The 22,660-nt window shown below is 41.0% G+C and overlaps 1 protein-coding gene across 1 annotated transcript; it reads right to left on the reverse strand.

Annotated features, from left to right (window-relative positions):
• Positions 1-10,271: 10,271 nt before the first annotated feature.
• LOC122130392 (bone morphogenetic protein receptor type-1B-like) lies at positions 10,272-22,417 on the reverse strand. The gene is made up of 8 exons (XM_042705127.1): positions 22,405-22,417; positions 21,187-21,218; positions 20,834-20,920; positions 19,146-19,347; positions 18,563-18,854; positions 18,138-18,313; positions 12,302-12,432; positions 10,272-10,508 (listed from the first exon to the last, which is right to left on the reverse strand). The coding sequence occupies exons 1-8, from the start codon at positions 22,415-22,417 to the stop codon at positions 10,383-10,385; spliced, it is 1,059 nt and encodes a 352-aa protein (XP_042561061.1). The 3' UTR covers positions 10,272-10,382.
• Between the last annotated feature and the right edge of the window lie 243 nt (positions 22,418-22,660).

Genomic DNA, 22,660 nt, shown 5'->3' on the forward strand with positions numbered 1-22,660 from the left:
TCTTCATATTTTTGTTCTTCAAAGTTTCTTGAACACACACACACTCTAACCAAATGCCTCACTGTGCTGGCATGTTCTGACAACACCAAGGACGTACGTACCTCTTCCGTTTTCTATTTTTGGCTCATTTTACCCTAATGTTAGATATTTTTTTTTTATGTCAAAATTTTGGTTGGAGATATAGAAGGGGGCGCAAAAAAAACTCTGTCCAGCAAAAAAAAAACTCAATTCTTTTTTTCTTTGCTGGGCGCAGTTTTTTGCGCCCCCCACTGAGTGGCGCCCTAGGCGACCGCCTATACCGCCTGTAGGAAAAACCGCCCCTGGATGGGCGTTCCACCACGGGGAAGGGTGTTGCCAAGGCGTGGCTATGTGTCCGTCTCCGTCCAAATGGATAACTATAAATCTAGCATTACACCTATCAACTACGCCAGTGGTTCTCAAAGTGGGGGGCGCGATGTCACAGACGGAGAAAAAAAAAAACTACCGCCGACCTGTCACTGGTTAGTGAAAGCTCCCTCAGTGGCGAAATGCAAGGGGCTGGACTGACCCAAACAAATCAAATACTGTTTTGCTCCTGATCCACCAATCAAAACGGAGTTTTATCATTTGAACGCGAGTTGCACCTAAGTTTCCGAGTATAAAAAAACCCCGCAGGCATTGGTAAGCGCTCACCCTGAGATGACACTGCAGAGTTTGTTCAATTTCTCTTGTTTCCTGTATCATTCAGATATTCATTGCTTTATAAACAGTCTTTTTAAAGTAATACCTTTAGTCTTTTCTTTAGTAATACCTTACTGCGCTTGCAGTAGGTCTATTCGTAGCCTATTCTAAGGAGTAATTTGCTCCACAGTCTTTTGAAAAAGCTCGTAGCCCCGAGAGCTAGCCTAGCTAGCTACCTTCTTCCAACTGCAGCTAGCCCTTTTCTCCTTAACACCTACCTTTACATTTTTGTATCATCCACTGTGTTGCAACAAATAAAACACCAGCACTTGAATACTATTTTGTGCTGTCCCTGTCTACATTGTGTACAGTTCGTTTTGTTAGGAATCATTGCCTAGCACAGCCTTATCCTTATCCATTATTCGTGTCGTTCACAACCACACATACAAGAACACAACGTTGAAATTAGAACTTTATTAACTTCACAAACACTGTATCAGCAAACAAACACAACTATGGACACGTTTCTGATTCGTAAAAGTCAGAAAGAGAAGCCTGTGGACTTCTTTAAACATGAACGTGATGGCCTCCAGCAACAACGAACCACCATCTCCAAGCAGTGTCTGGAGGCATCTTATGTAGTTGCTCATAGAATTGCTAAGCTTGGCAAACCCCATACAATTGCCGAAACACTGATTTTGCCGGTAGGAGCTAAACTCAGCGCAATACCTATGTCAAATGACACTGTATCACACCGAATATCAGAAATCAGTTTGGGTCCTATTTCAAAGAGGACTACCGTTCATTCGCCTGAGTTCGGGATCCATTTCTCTGCTCAGCAGACGAGCTGTCAATAGACACGACAGAGCAGCTGAAGAGTGACAGTCAGGGGCGGACTGGCCATCGGGGATACCGGGGGAATCCCCGGTGGGCCGACGGGGTTGGGATTGTCCAAAATACCGGCCCACCGTTTTCTCCAACCGGCCCACCCTCTCAGATCGCTGGGAGAATTTACAGATTCCCTATTACTCAGAACACGTGTAGTTTGCTCTAAGGGCCGTTATATGGTACTCCGTACTTCACGATTTCGGACACATGGGAAGGGCCAACACATAGATGGAACGCCCTGGAACGCCCTGGAACGCCCTCTCCGTCGTCTCCGGGGCCCTCGGAGAGCTCTCCCGTGCACCGTTGAAATTCCTGTCGGTCCGTCATGCCGTGCTGTACAGCGACGGATACCCCTTGGCCGTGATTGGTCCGCTACGATATAATTTCCAAACTACATCATTTCCGGAATCTCACATTTCTGGACCTCGCGTTTCCTGTTTCATTCCCTATATATCACAATACCGCCATGTTTAAAATCCACAAAAAAACTTAAGAAGATGGAGATCACGAACATAGACATATATATGTCTATGATCACGAACATCGAAGAGCGCATTGCGGAAGAGGTCCGGAAATATCCTCACCTCTATAACACATCGCTAAAAGATTACAAAGATGCGCGAACGACTGCCAATTCTGCAGCGGTAGAGCTGGACACTAAAGACTGCGACTGTTTCCTGTTTCATTCCCTATATATCACAATACCGCCATATTTAAAACCCACATGAGCGCCAGCATCTGACAGAGTAGGTGCCAGAGCCCGGCAGGAGCAGACAGCAATTAAATATTTTGTCCAAACAACCTTTGGACATATTCATTCATATCATATCATGAGACATATCCAACAGCCTCATTAGAATCTGCATCGACAATGATGCCATCTGACAGAAATAGCCTATCTCCATACAGTTAATTTCTTTTAAACTTGCTTTATGATGCATTTGCCGCCTGTAATCACGTTGTGACAGCTAGGATACAAACAAATTCCCGCAACAGGAAGAAGGCTGTTATCCTAAATGTGAAGTTATTTTATTCTCAAAAACGCCCGACAGCAAGTAAAATATTTAGTCGCTCACACAAACAAGCCCCGTTAAACTCACAAGCGCGCACAAGAGGGAGATAAGCATATTGAAATAAAATTATTCACATTGCAAGATCGGAATGAAATGGCCTACACATTACACACGCTAGGCATCTGTATATGCCTAAATAAAACTCACGTTATATGCTACACCAGAAGAGGCACGAATAAAACAAGTCTTACCATTGAAGATCAGTTTTTTAAGTACATGGCCACATTCGTTATAAAACTATCTACATAGTCCAACCATCGAGGTTTAATCCATGTTGTTGTGGAGAAAGAAGATGGCATCAATCATATTTCATTAAAGCTTCACACTTCTTACATTGGACATATCAAACAGCCTCATTAGACTATGAAGTCTTCCGACAGAAATATCTCCATACAGTACATTTCCCCTCATTAAGTGTCGTTTTAAACTCTCCAGATGACAGTTTCTTTTTTTTTTTTTAAACGTTAAGTGCACAAAGTGATTTAATTTACTCTCAAAAACGAACTTCTGCATTATATGAAGCAAACATGTTCCAGTGTTGGGAAAGTTCACTTTCTACATGAACTAGTTCAGTTCATAGTTCACAAATTTTAGAATGAACTAGTTCAGTTCATAGTTTATAATTCAAAATTTAGAACTAAGTTCACAGCTCCAAAAAATGGAGTTCTTTTTTTCAATATGCTGCGAGTTATAATTTTTCTGCAATACCGCTCTCGGCCTCTACGCAACTCGGCGCACACACATTGTACTTGCTTAAAACACACAGCTGTCACGCGGCTATTACCGGACCAATACCTTTCAAACTCGGTGATATTATTCACAACTCATTTGTCCTTCATTCTATCAAATATGATTAAACGGCATATGGTATTGCACCCGTGAGGCAAGGGAGTAGAGTTTTGTTCAGTTATCTCTCTAGACTGATTACTGACCAACCTTCCACCTTTGAATAATGTAACTTATAAACACTTCGTTTTAAAGCGCTGTGGCCGTCCTTAAAATATGTGTCAATAAACGAACTTCTCCATCATGTGAAGCAGACAAGTTGACTTTACTACTTATAAAGATGTTTTAAATATGGAATGCTTTATGTCTCTCAATTTGCCAAGATGCTGATTATGGATTATCCGTGTGCTCTGCCCTGCTATTGTTTCTAACAATACAATATTTCTTTGTTTGAGTGTGGTTGTTTAGTGCGATGGGGGTATATTATCGTTACTGTCTATAAAGGAAGACATTGCAACAGGAAAATCTCCTGCTCATCTCCATTTGCCCCCACCTGTCACGTCTCTGCGACCCACCAGTTGGGCTCTCCCCACACTTCGAGAAACGCTGTGGTAGGGGGAAATTGACAGGGTGGTTGCAATAATAATAAAAAAAATATTATTATTTTAGTAATTGATACACATGAAGTTTAGTTTAAGGCAAAGGGTAGTGATGGATAAAGTTTTCTATAAAAAAACAAGTGAAGTCTTTCATTCTCACTTTCCACTCTAAAACTATGAACTGAACTGAACTATGAACTGGTTCAGAATTTAAATGGTGAACTATGAACGTGAACTATTCATGTTTACTTGTTTGAACTGAACTTTGAACTGGTTCATGAGAGGTGTGAACTTGTACAACACTGTCAGCTTGTCGGTCTTGACGTTCAGATGCTGTGCCTAAACTAGCTATAGCCTACCATCGTCTCGTCACATGATAAAATAGAGACTTGACATTGGACCACAACATACATATTACCCAGCAATCATCATTGCAAATCTGAATATGACAAAAATACCAAAGAAAATAAGAACGTATTCATTTCAGGGAATCGTTTTTTAATAGTTTTAATATTGTATATAAGAAAAGCATATCATTTTGTTATAGAGTGCTACTATTTTCCCCACAAATAATACCTACCATGATAGAGATAAGTTTGCCCTTTCAGGTGGTTATATAGCATTAGACACACTTTTGAAATCCAATATCATGTGACTACACCTGCTGCACTTATCGTCTGACTAGTGACAGCTGGTAAGGGGGGGGGGGGGCACACGTGATATCTAACTTGCAACAAAGCAACGTGTTTTCGACAAAAAAACGCTTCTCCACCTACTGTTCTGGCGGTGAATTGTTTTCAGCACCCCCAGCCTTTGGAGAACCATAAAGGCAACAGAAATGCTAATTAATCCGTCCTATCCGAAACGGAGTCTGAGTACCATACTGGCACCTTAAGACTTTCGCTGTATTAATAGCACTCACTGAGGTTTATAGTCCTCCTCGCGATCTGTATTCACACTCATGGTGCCTATTTTTCGAAAATAATTCTGAAGTGTCTTCTGAAATGTGTTCTTACGGACTTCGGAAGTTTAACGTAAGAAAAGATCTCCACCTTATTTAATGAACGCCTGAAAATGGGTTCTTACACAGCCAAAGTGTTCTCAGCTGTGCGGATTGAGGATGAGGATTCTTAAATTTGGATTTGCATACATACACGCCCCGTCGGGCACGCAACCGTAGTGAAGTGTGCAGTCAGCCCTAGCCTGATTGAAAACTCTGGGCCATTTACGGCTGTTATTTCGCGTTCTGAAATTCTGGTCTAAATTCAAAACGAATCCCACATGAAAAAAACTTTCATGAATGCCCTAAAACATCATTAGTGGAGTTCAAAAGAAAGCTTTACTCATCTAATCTCTTCCGTCAGTCTAACTTTGACATTTAATAACAGAAAACAATCACTCTAGCCTACATTTTATTTTATTTATTTTAATTATTTGTGGCCTTTCCTGTTATTGTATATGTAAAGCACATTGACTTCCATAAATAAATACATAAATAAATAAAAGTTACCTTGCCTTGCCTACTCAACACTTGCGTCACTGGCTAGCAGACAAAGTTGTTTTTGAGAGTGATAGCATGTCATCGGCACCAAAACGCAAAGGTGGCAGGGAGAAAAAAAAAGGTCTGGAGGAAGGTGCATCAAAATATGCAAAAATCTCTGATTTATTTGGGAAACCACCGACTGTTGACAGTGATAAGAAGGTAAGTTGTTGACTTGGTCAATGTTAGCTTGCTTTTCACAGATGAGGTAACGTTCCCTACAAGCTAGCCTAGCTAACGTCCAAAATTGAGACCGTTATGATCTGGTAAAATAAGCAAGCTGGCGCTGTTGTCATCATCGAGATTATCTATTTAACATGTTAGCCGTAGTTACTTGCTTACAATTGATGAGCAAGCTATCCATGGTGGTAGTTGTAAAGAGGGAAATCTTATAATTTCTAATAACTTAAGTTAACCAGCTAGATTGTTATGCTAAAATCACCGTGTTACACACAACACTTACATTATACACAATGTTAATATGTTATCTAGATTGATGATTCTGCTGCTAGAAGCAGCAGCCAGGGGCCCCAGAGCCAAGATAAGACCCAGGGTACAATGTACACCTAAGTTACAGTTTAATATACAAAAATAGCGTATTTCAATTCAGCACATGTATTTAAAGTATATTTATCTAATACACTTTGAGTGTACTAACCAATAGTGGAAAGTTAAGTACAAAAAAGTATACTTAGTACACTTAAATGTAATGTACTTAAGTGTAGTTTTTTTCCCACCTGGGGCACTAATACTAAATACTACTATAGTTTGCTGATAGTGTTGTGTCATACTTACATAATAATCCCTATTTACCACTCATGTAGGCTGAAGATGACAGTGACTTTGACAGATTCCTTAAGGCTTTGTAGTTATACCGTACGTACAGTATAACCATCTGATACTAGCCCAGAGTTAAGCATATTCATCTAGCAAACTATACCTACCTTGGAGTGTTACAATAGCCAGTATCATTTTATTCCATGTGTCCATCCAGGCAAATTGGTGGATCCAAATGTTATTAAAAAACAAACATATATGATGTAATTGCTTTGTAATCATCCAAAATAATGTTAAGTGTATGAGTATTTTTCCAAGTAGGCCACTGCACTGACTGGTCGATACGTGCGATGCATTGAGTGGGCAGCGCGCCGTGTACTGACTGGACAGCGCGCTGTGTACTGACTGGGCAGCGCGCCGTGTATTGAGTGGGCCGGTCTGACAGTAACTCCCGGGCCACTTTTTTCCCCCAGTCCGCCCCTGATGGGTACATTCTCTATTCTCCTCTATTAGACAGACAGAGAGAGAGAGAGAGCGCACATGGACACAGAGGGGGGTGAGAGAATTTTTTTTTTTTTTAAAAAGGCCAGAATCTCTTAGCGAGTAAAAAAGGTGGGGGCTCGATCACTCATCCTGACAGCCAGCGCGCAAGGTATATCTTTGTTCACACGCCTGTATTAAGACTAAAGAAAAGAAAAAGTCTTAATACATAAAACTGTAGTTGATACATAGTCCCCGTTAATACATAGTGTTGTGATGATATTTGGAGTTAAAGATGCCTTTGAAATTAGAACCAACAACACTGTTAAAAGAGATAGTCGAAAATTGTCATATAGTCATATTGTATTAGTCATAAGCGAATTTGATCGATTGTTAAATGCCGAAGTTCATAGACAGAAAGACCCATAGACATTACTATTGTATTGTCTATTGTACTATTACTTAACTACCTTAAAAAACCTGTTCTGCTGACGGTGAAACTTACTCTATTTTGCAATACATGGAAAACCATGTGTGTTAGAAACCATTTTTTCAATTGCTGGAAATGTTGGCGTGATGATGTAATAAAGAGAAGACTGAGATGTGAAACAGAAGTGAAATAGAATCATATATGGCGGGCTAGCGTTCCCGAGTTAAACCATTTTAAACCCAAGTAATAGAATGTTGATTTTTCAGAGAGAAACACACACACGCTATACTCCCTGTGCTGAAGAAGGAGAAGGGTGGGGGCCACACGCCCACCCAGACACATACCTTCGCACACACTTTCGCACACACATAATTTACACACACAGAGGAATACAAGGCAGACCTATATTTAGCACCCAGAAAATTTTGTGGACAAAGGCAAACCTCTGTCTACCTTGACCCCCATAGATAAGAAATAATTGGGCCAGATGATTAACTTGATATCCCAGCAGGTACGGACTGGTGTGGAGAAAGAAGACCCAGGCTGTTTGAAAACACTTCCAGTGATCATAGGAGATCAGGTATCAACTGGTATCATTTCTCACACTGTGCACTGGCTAAAAAAACTAAGAAACATGAGTCTGACTAACTTACTTATAGTAAAACAGTCAGGAATAAACAACCTCCTGGTAGATTGGCTAAATGATAAGTTCTGGAAGTGGGGAACATGCTTGGGACGAGTGTTTTTAGGAGTAGCAGTTGGAGGTGCCATGCTGATAGCTACTCGCACTATAGAGAGAGCAGTCAATGGAAAAGATGAAAGCACAGATGCACCACCGGAGTATCAGGCAACACAAATAAAAGCCCTCCCGGTCGAGACACTAAAGGGAATAGGAAGTGTACTAGAGGGAATAGGAGATAGTGAGGAAAAGGAGGGGTTCTTTATACCCGTAGAGAGTGAGAACAACACTGACTGGAGCAAGATTGTATGGAAAAAACCTGAAGGCCCATATACTCCTAATTGTCCAATAGGCAACCCCTACTGTAAGTATGGTTATGGGGATGGAGCGGGCTGGATGTGTTGGAAGTGGGCAGAAATATACAACAAAGAAATAGCTAGATTGTATGAAGAAGCATTGTTGTTGAATGAGGATTGGGCTATTGCCGGCCGACCTGATGGTTATGTAAGTGATAAGGATGTTGAGGAGGACATAGTACCTCCCGAAGACCTGGAAAGAGGGACAACACCGGAACCCGAGGTGCTGGCTGAGATGCTGGGTCAGCACGAATTGACATTGAATGAAATATTTAACCTTGGAGAGGAGAATGTGGTGGATGTCAATTTGTTTCAGGATGGAACGGAGGGGAGAAAGGAGGAGCTGAATGAGGCAGTGCGGGATGCACAGTCCGACTGGTTCGCTATCATGGAACACTTCTACTGGCAGATGAGAGAGATAGAGGAATGGGAGCGTAGGGAGAAGCATAAAAAACGTAAAAAGCATAGACAGCAGGAAAGTCAGTTTTAGGAGGCAGGGAATGTAAGAAAGGATGTTTTTGCTTGAATGTGCTCCGCTGAATTTGCTCATGTGCTAGGATTTCAGTATAGGAATGTATACTGTTGAATGTGATTATGTTTTCTTTCTTTGTGCCTTATCTTTTTTTCCGTCATTCTTCCAACGTATAATCAATTTGAATCGTATATAACTGACTTGCTTATTATATGATTTTTGCATAGTTAATGTGTTGCATAGTTAATTAGTTTTAGTTGATTGATTAATAGTAACCAAGTGATTTGTTAGTATGATTCTATATAATGGATTTTTAGTAGTACCTATACTATGAGAGGTTACTTACTTTATGTAGACAATGGTCTAGGGAAGTACATAAATTAAACTTTCAATTGATGTGTAGTATGTTGAGTAGGTAAAATATATATTGTAGTACTGTATGTTACTATATGTACAATATACCCAATTGTATTTTTTATTTTTCATAAGAATAGGTGTTTAGACACTAAAAGGTTGCGCTCTGAGGGTTGACCTTAAAGCGAAAAACACGGGCGGATTCTACCAAAGCTTCGGGGAATTTGGTGACCTGGCAGGGGGGCAGGCACCCCCGTGACAGAGTAGTGCCTGGAGGTGTAAAAATTGCTTATGCTGTGCTAGAATGCAAACCGAGGGTGTTTTGATATTATTGTGTAAAGTAATCAAGAACCCACCCCAAAATGTAACCTTGCTTCTTAGTGCTTGCTTGTGTGTAGTGTTGACCTCATAAATGAGGTCAAAGGAGGGAATGTAAGATAAATTCAGTTTAGGTATAAATGTATTAACAATTTATTTCTATTAACAATGTATGCCCATTTAACCAGTATAACTGAGCAGTTGGAAAGCAGGTTTCAGACAGAGGGGCCTAAGATAACATTCAAAGAACTGCTTTCAAGTTTAGAATGACCAGTGACATAAATTCCAAGGTCATAGGGCACCCTGGGCAGGAGACAGAGGAGATAGGGAGACTATCTGTACCAGGGAGTGGAGATTCACAGAAAGTTAATTGTCAGGCCAGAAATTACGACTGAAACATGCAAGTCACAGAGAGGCGTATACGTGTGGGGCCCAGGAAGCACCATCAGTGAAGACTAGACTTATAAACCATTGTTATCACATGTAAAATTCAGAACGCCTTCTCCAGCCAGGGGTGACAGAGCTATTGTGAGCTCGGCATCTCCGGCTGAATCTTGTCCAATCTTGAAACCAGTAAACTCAGCTGTATCAAACCAAGTGCTACGTGTGGCGGTCCGATTACTCTGATTTCTCTGCAAACCAGCACGCAGTTCGTTTTAACTTAACACTATGCAAACTTGCCATCATTTATATTCTGAAACGTACATGCATCAAAGTGCTAGCGGTTGCATTCCATAGCTGTCACAGTTCTGTTTCTGAACATTTAATTTATGGTGGGGATGTTACCTATTATTTTATGGCACACTCATGATATTCTTTGCAACAGCTTGCATTTTTTCCTCTCTGTGAAGTTTCTGTACAAAATGTAAGAAAGAATTTTTAAACCAGTAATACATTTTATTTGTATGCAACACTGAACTTTTATTAACCTTAGTGGAAGTTGTGGATTCTGGAAATAAAACCCTTCAACTCTCTTTGAGGGTCTGCCTCCCATCCCAACCTTTCCTCAGACCCTCAAACCTGGGGATTCTCAGAGCTTAATGCCCAGCAACTCTGAAATCTTGGCCAGCCTCTTCTTGATGCGGGGAGAGGTAAGGCGGGAGACGGAGTTATGGGCCCAGCTCTCCATCATCAGCCTCCCCATTTGCCTCAGACACTGAGGAAGAGGCAGGACAAGAATCAGCATGTCACTCAACATTCAGTATAAATGCACAGACACACACACTTTTTGAACAATGATTCAGGCTATGTGGTCTGTTAAGCATTTATTCTGAACATAGACATTTCAGCAGAATAGAATATAAATAAAATTCAATAAAATTGCACTGCATCCCGTGTTAGATCAGTAAGTGACTTTGTTCTCTTTAAGACTATATTAAAGGGGACATATTATGAAAATTCCACTTTTTTAGTGCTTCTACAAATTCATTTGGGTATCTGGCATGTCTACCAACCCAAAAACGCTGAAATAAAACCACTCGGGCGGTTTCTCTATGTCAGAAACGATATGCTTGAGTGACTACAATGGTATTACGGCATTGGACCCACCCATGTATACGACATTTGGTGTGTGTGACGGTCCCAATGCGACCGCACATGACCGCACATCAACCTGGATCCACGACTGCTTAAGCACATTGCACTTGCATACAGTCACGCATGAACACACACACACACACACACACACGGATCTACACACGCAACTATTCCTCCCATTCTCCAGGACCGCTAACGCACGCACTTGCATACAATCGCGCACACTCACAAACACACATACACGGATATATACATACGCAACTAGTGCTCCCATTTTTACTCTTTCTCGCACAAACACACACAGATGGGGTGATGCAAAGGAGGCTAGGACACCAATGGTGGGCTCCAACATTTATTGTTTAACCAAGAAACGTGTGGAATGCATTACCAGCTGTTTAGGGTGTTCGTGTCCTCATTGGTCTGGCGGTGCAACGGCTAAGAAGCGCCACCGGAACCAGTGGGCACTTATATACGGTTCCTACCTTATTCAGAGTGGTGATTCCCTGTTGTGGCTATGGGGACGAGAAATGGTTTGGCCAACCGCACTTGAGTAAAATGTCGTAGTTTATATGCCAGCGATTATGATGTTTTAGATAGCTATTATTCTAATGATATATTTAGCATATGGTTAATACTGTATTGGTCTTTTAGGGTTTATATTGTGAACTGAACCACTGATTGATTATTGGGTATACCCCTCCCTTTTTATATGGTGCTGACCACCGTTGTATATATGTGGGTTTGTTCTGTCGGGATAGTTAGTCTGGGTAAGGTATGTGCATCAGTTGATGGCTGTCCTCTAGCCCTTTAGAGGCTTAACAAGATGATGTTCTTTGGGAAATTTGTGAATGCCTGATTGCCTGGAATTGATGAGTTGGTGAAATGACTTTTGGATTCCTGAACTTTGAAAAATTAAAAAAAATTAAAAAAAGTGAAAAACTTTACTCTGACTCTGAGCTTTTGGCCATACCCATGGATAGACGGTTACCCGAGGCTCGGTCCTTCACAGTGTGTGGTGTTGTACCTTAGTGTGCGAGCCCTGGCTTCGAAGACAGCTGCTGTATAGCTGCAGCAATGCAATCGTTAATTATGTGGTCAGTGTGTTTTCCTCTTTTGGCTGTGCTGTGTTGAAGCGTTAGGTTAGCCTATTTGATGTATGCTTACTTGTACAGTAGCTAGTATGTTTACATGTCTATGAAGTGTTAATTTGTGTCAGAATTTACGTTTATAGCATATAATGCCTCCCGCAAACAGTATGAACATTTCTGTGAAATAGTTATCTTATCCAAACAGACATTCCCTTCTGAAAAGATCCATGAGGATCTCTGCCTAGTTTGAAAAAACCTGACAAGCTGATAGTGATAGCCTGCTACGTGTCAAGGTTCTATGTGATTGGTGGCGTGCTGACTGTACCTCATCACTGCTCCAGCGGTTTGCAAATGCGGGTCTCTGTCTCTTGATGCACACCACCTCCCGCATGTCCTCATATGATGGGTCACGAGGAACCTGATCATGGTAGGGCAACTGGTACTCCTCAACTATACCTGAAGGAACAACACAACTCCAACAGTTAGATTCATAAAGATTCATCATTTGGACAGCAGAAGAGGTGGATCTTTGTCAGGAAAGACACACTACCACGAAATTGAAAAAAAAAAGATATTATGATTTTATTATACAATATTATGGTCTTGTTTACCCAAACTGCACAATGTGTTGTCTACTTGTCTTCTCAAAGCATTGTCTGTGTGAGATTACATCAACATTGATAACAGATTACAGGAGATACTAAACAAAGGGAAATCTACTGTATGGAGATATTTCTGCTTAGTAGTCGGTGCGGATTCTAATGAGGCTGTTGAACATGTCCAATGTAAGAAGTGTAAAGTTTTAACCCCATCGCCCGGAAGGGTGTTTTTTGTCAATTTCCGCCTATTTTGCTATGGTTCTATGGTTCTACATATTGCATAATAACCATTCATGGCTTAAATTAAAGAAGACACTTGGGCCATCAACTGCAATTAGTTAAGTAAGGGATAATGTATAGAACGCCGGTCATTATCGGGAAAATAAGCCCCGACAGGGCGAACAGCACCCCGACGCGAAGCAGAGCTTCGCCCTGAAGGGGCTTATTTGCCCGATAATGACCGGCGTTCTATACATTATCCCGCTTATTACACGGCTACTTGCCAAAACGAAAAAATAACTTAACACAGTGTGTCTTTTTATAATATTATTTTAATTACCATGTATTTGTTACCATTCGTGGTGTTAAAAAGCAGAGAAATAGTTCGCCAAAGACGTTGAACTTCAAAGACGTTGAAGATTCTTTAGAACACAGTTGCTCAACTGTCAGCTGAAACTCAAGATCAGATCAGCTGACGTCGCTAAGCAACGGAATACACTGAGGTTGATAAATTACCGGACTACTTGCGGAGTGCTACGAAAGACGTGAATCCGGGGCAAAAAGGCCACTTCCCTTGACAGCGGTCAATTATGCATAGCAACGGTCAAATATGGAAAAATAGTTGACCACAGAACGTTGGGAAGCCCCATTCAAGTGAATGGAGCATTCTACAGCATTAAGAAGAGCCGTGTAATAAAGTGTTTTATTATGTCATTTTAGTTTACATTTCAGAGCAGCAAAAGTAAGAATTTGTCAGGAAAAACATAAACGCCTATTGTTTTTTTTTTCAGTATAGAACTGGCTTTTGAATGTCAGAGGAAACCAAAACCTTTATTTCCTGATTCAACAACATCTTGACAGTGTGTGTAAAAAATTTGAAGCAGATAGACAAAAGTTTACAAGTGCTACATATCAGTTTCCATATGGTGTCTTTAGACGTCTCCAAGTGTCTCATAATCTCTCCAAAATCACCAAATACAAAAGTCACTGTATATCCAGCATTCAAACTTTCTCTTGCCTTCTGTACTACAGCAAACCATTTTGAATTAATTTCAATGTAATCATTTGCATTGTATTGTATTTTCTTGTGAGAATGTACATCATTTATGTTTTTGTGGTTTTGTACTTTTTTGAAGTGAAGTCTGTCCTGATGTTTGTTCCAGTGGTCTTAGTCTTTCATAAAATAAAATCAAAATGAAAAAAAAAATGTCCACACCAGAGCCCTGTTAGCCAGAACAATTACAAATGCCTCACATGTAATGTGCTCCTACAACGTGGATGAGGGGTTGGATTTTAGGAGGCAAAGGGAAAATGAACTATTTACAAATAAGTACAAATAAGTGCCTTGCAGGAATCTGTGAGGGGCACACGTTCTCCTCAGAACCACCAGCATGCCCTCTATCCCCCAGTGGGGCAGGTCTCCTCCTCTTTGAAGGAAGCGGCCATGGTGTGGATGCTGTTGCTGTCTTGGAGGATGGCCTCACTCTCCTATTGGCTTCCGTCTGCCTTTGAGCCGGAGGAGGGCTTGACGGACCTGGCAGGTCAGAAGAGGTGAGGGGTGTTGGGAGAGGGGAGAGGATAGGTGTGTCTCCTGCAGGGACATCTCTGGAAAAAAAATCAATTGGCAAATGTTACACAAGCAACCCAGCAAAACTGAGTAAGCATAACTGAACTGAACTCCAACAGACATTGTAAAATAACACAATATGCAACTAAAAATAATATATATGCAACATGGTAACTAGATCTCGATATAAATGGGGTGGGGTTAGGTGCTAATTGCTCAGTTTTCCGTGAGACAAAAGACAGTATATATCTAGATGTCAGGGTTACTTAGTCTGATAATACATACTAATGAGGATACTCTAAGGTTGATGGGATGAGAAAAGGAGACAGAGGGTGAAGAGGGGGTCGTTGATAGCAGGAAGGAGGCTGGTTTCTAGAGTTCCAGACGCTAATTGCGCAGTTTTCCGTGAGACAAAAGAGAGTATATATCTAGATGTCTGGGTTACATAGTCTGATAATACATACTAATGAGGATACTCAAAAGTTGATGGGATGAGAAAGGGGGACAAAGGGTGAAGAGTGGGTTTTTGATATCAGGAATGAGGCTGGTTTATCGAGGTGCGAATGGGTTAGGTGCGTGTCCGTTAAACAAAGATTATAGACAAGAGTATATTATGTTCCATCAGTCATATGAGCATTTCTTACTATGTAAACAACACTATTAGTACTATTATATTACTACTATTATAACACTATTACAACACTATTACTATGTAAACAGCAAACAAATAAGATCAGGAAAACGTCAATATAAAATAACCAATGCGTGATGAAGGCTGCATCCACCCACATAACATTAGTAGCTCAGCCAGCTTGCTAGCAAAATGTACCCAGTGTAATGTAATTTGTGGTAAAACCCTTGCTCAGACAAAACAACTGCGTTTAAGCTACAACTGACACGAAATGTCTTTACATTAGTGGCCACACTCAGATACATATATATACATATATTCACACAGATACATAGCATGCTCTCTGAAAGCACATATAAAACACTGCCAGCAGTTTACTGAAAAACAACAAACAAATAAACCAAAAGTTGCAGGCCTGTTAGTAGTTCTCGTTACTCACGATCCCGTGGTCAACAGTCAAAAAGAAAGTGTACTTAACCCCTTCCCAGCAACAAGATGGCGACGCTCCCTCGTAGCCGGAGTAACCACTGGCTTTCCCCTGGTCACCAGTGGTGCTATCCGGGTGGCGGTGCTCCCTCGCAGGCTACCCAGTGGAACCACAAGTCAGTCTGGAGACCTGTGGTGCTAACTGAGCAGCAACTGAAACGATGTGCCTAACTAGTACCGAACTCTTAAACACTTTAAGAGTTGTCGATGGACTGTCTGTGTAATGCTAACTCTGTGTTAGCATATAGGCATTGACCGTTCAGTATGCTAGGTTACTTTCTCCGTTTGGAGAACTAGACTTAAAACAGACAATAACAAACAATGGCAACTACACAAATGCACACTGTAACAGTCTGTTTACTCCAGTGTCAACTAGACTTTAATGGAGCTCAATGAAATGGGTTTCTATCTATACCTATCAGTGTTTTTTCTATCTGCTCACCTTCACTGTCAGTCTCTCTCCCCTCATGTCGCTCCCCACCCCCCGTGTCTCTCCCCCAAACCAATAAAAATCCCTCATACCTGCATCTACTAAGGTTGTAATTGCAGTCACAAAAGTTTTAATTAGTTTCTCCACTATGTGGTATCTTGTAATACTAAAGATGTTTAATGTATGTTTGACTCATTTTCCCAGGATGCATGTAACATGTCACTTCCTGTTGATAGTTGGATGAATGACTGGATGCACGCATGAGATCAAGTTTAGCTAGTATTAAGCTACTAGGTAAAGACGATACAAGCTGAAATATGCTCTCTAAAGAACTGCAAGCTGTATATCCCCCTTAGTCCATAAGCAGGCAAAAGTGGTATGTTACGTTTGGTTTAGTTATTATTTTAATAACGTTTAAGATTGTTCTTGTGTGTTTGAACGTATGATTAATTGCTGTATGTCTTTTATTCATTTCTGTATAGTTCTACGGTGTATTGGTGTCTGTGTTTGTCAGCGCAATAAAACATCAGTGTTAAAGAACCTGGACCTTGGATGTGTGACTAAGGGCGGCATAAAGGTATTAACCAATAAGCCTACGGTTTGTTGGCCAAACACAGCAATGTGGACTGTAGTATTTTCTTGCATGAGTGGGCACTATTCTTAATATAGCACTTTCGTTATTTTTATGTAGTTATTTGAAAACTAATTCTAAATCATCATAATCAAAATACTAAATATTGATTAATAGCTAAACATGGGTAGCACCCGGGTTACATTAGTATGAACAGTTGAGACATTGACTCTACTGTGTGTGTGTAGGTGCAGGGTTTAAAGCAAAAAAAAATCCTGAGCCTGAACTTTTTTTTGTGTGTGGGAGGGGGGGGGGGGGGGGGTGTCTTCCCGTGGCATGGACACATTCGCAGGGTAAAAAAAAAAACCAAACAAACAAACATTTAGAAATGAATGATTGCAGATTATGGTGAGACTTTTGAAACTGCAATCCCAAGAAAGGTCAGTAATAGTCCTCCACCTCACTACAATATGGTACTAACACATGTGGCATTTACGATTTCTTTTGATATCAAGTTTTGCTGCTAAGCTTTGTCCTTGAAAGGTTACAAGATGACTTACAATTACAAGGTGACATGTTATAAGGGTATGTCAGTGGAAGAAGATTTGATTTGCAACCATTTAATTGAGGATATATGAAAAAGGACAGCGATTTACTTTTTAAACTGTTAAAGTGCAACAGTGAACTGTAGATAATAATGTAGTTTTATATTGCAACATTTCCATAATTACTTTGTTCAAAAGAAATAATCGTAAATTAAATACTAGGAAATTAATAGAAAATATATCAATAAAATAAATAACAAACAAAACATTAAAATGTTACAAGAACTGGTAACTTTAATGTTGGGAAATAAATACAAAACAGGACTTTGTCCATGTACTTGTTGGTGGCTTCGTCGACATTTAAGGAAAACATGCCGTTTTTTTTTTAGCTTTTCCGAAATACGTCTTTTAAACTCTGGTGTTATGCCGTGTGTGTTAAAATAGCGGCATGCTGATTGGATATTGACAGTTTAGTCAAACACACATCACACACACGGTCAGTTATTGATTCCGGTACATCAGCTGTGGATGTTGCTCCCGGTAAAGGCGTTGTGTGTTGGAGAGCTAGCTAGTTGCATAGGCTATATTAGCTTTCTCGAGCACAAGGTGCAGAAGCAAGCACCTGCTTCTCTTAACTTCTTACACCAGCTACCAAAAGGCTTACTGTCCTTCCCTTCCCATCTCTTCTATCCATGCCCAGCGCCATTTATTTTCATGAACTTACTTTCCATCCTACTCTCCTTTGGTGTGGTGTCTCTCTACTCGGGCATCTACGCTAGGCAGAGCGATAGAGAAAAGTCGGTGTTTGAAGCACATTTCCCCAAGACCCGCCCCAATCTACTTCTGATTGGCTAATAATGTTATTTTGAGAGCGGGAGAGTTGTGCTCCTTTCATTTCATTGGCAGACAAACTCATAAACTCGAAAGTGATGGTGATGATATCGAGACGTGTTTTTTTTTTTTTTTTTTAATATAAGAATTTTTTTCGCAGCCAAACACCGCACGCCGGAAATCCGGCACGGTACCGGAATACTTTAATCCCTGTAGTTGTGTCTGTGTGTGTGTCGGCACATGTGCGACAAATGAGCACATGAATGCACATGTTTGTCTTACCTCCTGACACACATCTCCGCATCATCTCCCAGAGGATCAGGCCGAAGTTGTACATGTCGGCCATGATGTAGGACTGGAAGTCGTTGCGGTTCAGGCTCTCGTCCAAAACCTCGGGGGCCATATAGCGCTTAGTGCCAACCCGAATGTTGGGTGGGATGTCCACCTCATTCTTGTCGCTGCAGAGATGTTAGAGAATGACCCACACCTCACATGTAATGTCTGTGCATTATTTACATTAGACAGGCCACATAATTATGTATATATCTTTTCAGTTCAGCTTCCAAACAACAGACTGACTACATCCACAGCACAGGCTTCTTTTCCTATTGCCTCATCTTTACAGTGACCATCTCTATCATCCTCCCTTTCTTTCTTATTCTCTCCTCTCCCTGACCTCCATGCCCTCTCTCTCTCTCTCTACTCACCTGGTGATAGCGAGCCCCAGGTCGGCGATGCAGCAGGTGCCATTCTTCTTCACCAGGATGTTCTCGCTCTTGAGGTCACGGTGGGCGATGGCCGGCTTGCACAGCGTGCCGAAGATCGTGGTGTGCAGGTGGCACAGGCCCGACACGGAGGAGAAGGCCAGCCGCAGCAGGGACTCGGTGTCCAGCGTGGTGGACTTCAGGTAGTCATAGAGGGAGCCGTTCTCGTGGTAGTCAGTGATCAGGTACAGCTGCGTACACAAGCTCGTGTCCTTGATGTCTGCGGCGATGAAGACTAGAGAGGAGAGTGAAGATGCAAGCTGATGAAAGTGACGCACACAAACTCTGTCAATGTAACGATTAAGGAGAGTTCTGCACACTATATCAAGTTCCATATGATTCATTTGTGGCAATAAGTTGGTTTGTGAAATTGACTTGAACTTGATGATCCTCAAGTGGAAGAGAGTGAGAAAACAGTATTTGTGTGTGTGTGTGTGTGTGTGTGTGTGTGTGTGTGTGCGTGTGTGTTGTATGTGTGTGAGAGTGTTTGTGTATGTTTGTGTTTGACTTGCTGACTTTATCTCACCCAGTATGTTCTCGTGCCGAATCAGTACCGTCTGGTAGATCTTGGTCTCTCTGAGCCAGCTCTCTCTCATCCAGCAGCTCTCGGTGGTGAAGACCTTGACGGCCACGCAATCACCATTCCAGCGGCCCATCCACACGTCACCGTACCGGCCCTTCCCGATCTGCTTCACCATCTGGACCTGCTTGGCAATGGTGTTTTGGACCTGCAGAGACAACCATGCACACGCAAACACTTGAAACCATGGACGGATTAAGAAACCACGGGCCCCTGGGCCTGGACATGTTAAAGCCCCCCCTTCGCGAAAAAAATAATTGTGCGCTCGCAAAACACGCACACCCACACACAAACACCATTAGGCGTATATATATATTTTACCAACAATGTGTTGGATTTAACGGTCGAATTAGACACTTTGGCTATTGTATTGGGAAAGTAAACAGGTCAAAGTTTACTCCATAACATCCACCTTCGGTGCACTGCCCTGCTATTGTTTCTGACATTACATGTGACAGGGCAACAGCCGAGTGATTCTTTTCCAAATTGAAACTGATTAAGACCTACCTGAGCAGCATGGGGCAGGAGAGGCTGAATGGGCTGGCTATCCTGTCCATTGAAAGAGCAAATCATGCATTACCACTTTTATGTTTGAAAGGTGTCGTTCGGCAAGTGTACCGTACTGTGCTCAGTCAGCTTGTAGGTCTTGACGTTCAGATTCTGCGCCAAAACGAGCTATATCGTATCGTCTCGTCACATGATCAAATAGAGACTTGACATTGGCGAACAAGATACATATTACCCAGCAATCATCATTGCATATCTGTATATGACAAAAATAACGAATTAAATAAGAGATTATTAATTTAATTGAATCGGCTTTTTAATAGTTTCTATAGTGTATGCACGATAAGCATATAATTGTGTTGTAGATTGCTACTGACGATTTCCCCCTAATGATTATGGAAACCATGACAGAGAGAAGTTTGCCATTTTAAAGGAATATATTGCATAAGGGATCTTTGTTAGTCCAAAAAATTAATTATCCTTGATCACTGTAGCATTAAACTAGCGACTCTTTGACCTCCAGATGTTCGGAAAAATGTATGCACATGCACATTTTCTAACACAGCACAGGTCAGCCATTAGCAAATGAATAAAATACACCTTTTTCAACCACAAAACAGAGATACATAACAGCGACTTCACGCAGAGGCTCTGGCTTAGGGGCCCCCTGAGCTCATGGGCCCTTGGGCCTGGGCCCGGTAGGCCCGTTGGTTAATCCATCCCTGCTTGAAACACTTTGAAAACAATTCGAGTGAAGAGACATATAGTGACATATAGTGACATTTTCTGTCCATCACACCAGTGATTTAAACACCAGTGATTTAAAAGTAAACTACTTCACATTTAGAGCATTCAGATAACTGATAACAGTTTGTCAGGTGAATATGAAGAACACAGGAAAGATATTCAGACATCAGATATTGACTGCATCTATCTAGCTTTTTTCCAACTTCCTCCTCTACTATTTGTCAACTTCAAAGACTTTCTGATCAGTTCTCTACATTTTCTCAGCTGCAGAGGAACCTTTAGTCTTTTCACAACATCACCCTGTCAAAAGAGAACTCATTCATGTGTATTATGTTGTCCAAAGATTTTCCTTGTAGATGTAAAGCAGTCTCAACACCCACCAGTAGCTTGAAACCTGAGCCACTGCCTGAGCTCTGGGACTGCTCAATCAGGTCCCCGTGACCGAAACTGTGGCGTGGCTGCAACTCCTGACATAGAAGGGACCTTAAATCCAATATCTGCAATCTGTTCCTAAACAACAGCACAGAAGCCGGACCCCAGGTCAATATTTACACTGTGTATGCATTTTTAAGATTTGCAACAACAACAAACAAGAAACCAGATGAGAATTTAGTAACGGCAGTAATGCCAATCCATTGGCCTGTGCACATAGAATAAAACAAATCAAACTGAAACCCAAAACTCACCTAAAATACCAAAAGACCAAGATGAGAGCAAAGATAAAAGCGCACACTGGGATGCAGATGTAGCTGCTGTCCACATACCCTGTAGCATAGACAGAGAGATAGAGAGAGAGATTACTTACAAGGAATTATGAATAGAGGCATACACTTCACTTTTTCTAATGTTGGGGTAAATCAAACAGAATTTACAGATAAGTGTCCACGTTGCAAGTAAACATTCACTTTGTAATCATTTTAACAAATCACACCTATATTTTTACTCCAGCAGTGGAATGAATTTAAGAAAGACTGTCTTTCAAAATGTCCTAGTTTGCCCTCAGATGGGGTCTTTTCACCTCACCACAGCTTTGAGAAGAAATAAAAACCTACAGGATATTCTAGTGCACACGGCTTTAAAGAGAGATATGGGGATGAAACCCAAGACCACCCTTAATTTTACTTTGAAAAACAGAGATTTCCTTTACAATAAGCATTCAAACAAAGGTAAACTTATTTACAAAAAGGATTACAGTCAATACTAAAAATGTAATCTATGGCCTCGTATGCCAAGAGTGTCACAAAATATAGATAGGTTAAACCAAAAATGCCCTTAAACACAGGATTAAGCAACACCAGTACCATATCAAAAAAGGTGAGTTACCTGTACATCTGTATATACATTTTAACAGTCAACAATGCAAGGATTTTTTCTTCCTAGGCCTCGACACACAACCCACATGTCGGATGCACAAAGAAAAAGAGCAAAAGGCAAACCTATCTCTGTCGTTTTTTCTCGAGAAACCAAGGCTCGAGTGAAACTATAGACTGTGCATTTTTTTGCCAATATACAATATCATCACTGTCTCCATTACAAATGATCTATAAACCCATCAATCAATCAATCAATTTGTTTATTTGATCAAGAGGGACAGTGTACATTCATGAACATTAAAATGTAAATGCACCCAATTATAGCCAAAAGGCTAGTTTCCATTGGCAGTCCCCCTGCCAGAGTGAAAAAGGCTATACAACCTAAAAAAAGGCATTAACGTATATCAAACATAACATTGACAATAAATAAAAAAAATAAGATACAATAAAATAAAATACAATCCCAATATACAAGTTCTACTGCTTACCCACTAGTGATCACATTTTTGGTTATTTATCAACCATGAATTATTATGCAGAGTTTGCCTGATCTGATATCTTGACGTTTTTATCAGTAGTGTATTCCTTAAAAATATTTTACAAATATCAGACTAATCAACAAGTGGTTCTTTCTCAACCGTGTGACGTCATCGTAACAACGTAGGCCGACTGGTCCGTGCACGTTTGTAGCGATGATAACGTCGTGGCAGTTAGTTACCAGCCAGTCTCACGTGGATTTGTCGTCACCTCGCCCAACAGTTGATGATTGCCATCGACTACTTCCTTCCCTCACATGGATTCAACAAAGGGTAAGTGACCTTAGAATTTATTTCTTTATGATATCCAGAAAACATCAGAGCTGTAAATTAGGCTATAACAATCGATATCAAACCG

The sequence above is a fragment of the Clupea harengus genome, unplaced genomic scaffold, assembly GCF_900700415.2.
Source record: "Clupea harengus unplaced genomic scaffold, Ch_v2.0.2, whole genome shotgun sequence".
In the NCBI taxonomy this organism is placed as follows: Eukaryota; Metazoa; Chordata; class Actinopteri; order Clupeiformes; family Clupeidae; genus Clupea; species Clupea harengus.

Excerpts from the sequence above, each read along its gene's own strand:
- LOC122130392 (XM_042705127.1), bottom strand. Across the intron at positions 19,348-20,833 it reads GCTCAGGTTTCAAGCTACTG|GTCCAAAACACCATTGCCAA; the intron begins GTGGGTGTTGAG and ends TTGTCTCTGCAG. Across the intron at positions 10,509-12,301 it reads ACCGCTGGAGCAGTGATGAG|TGTCTGAGGCAAATGGGGAG; the intron begins GTACAGTCAGCA and ends CCTCTTCCTCAG.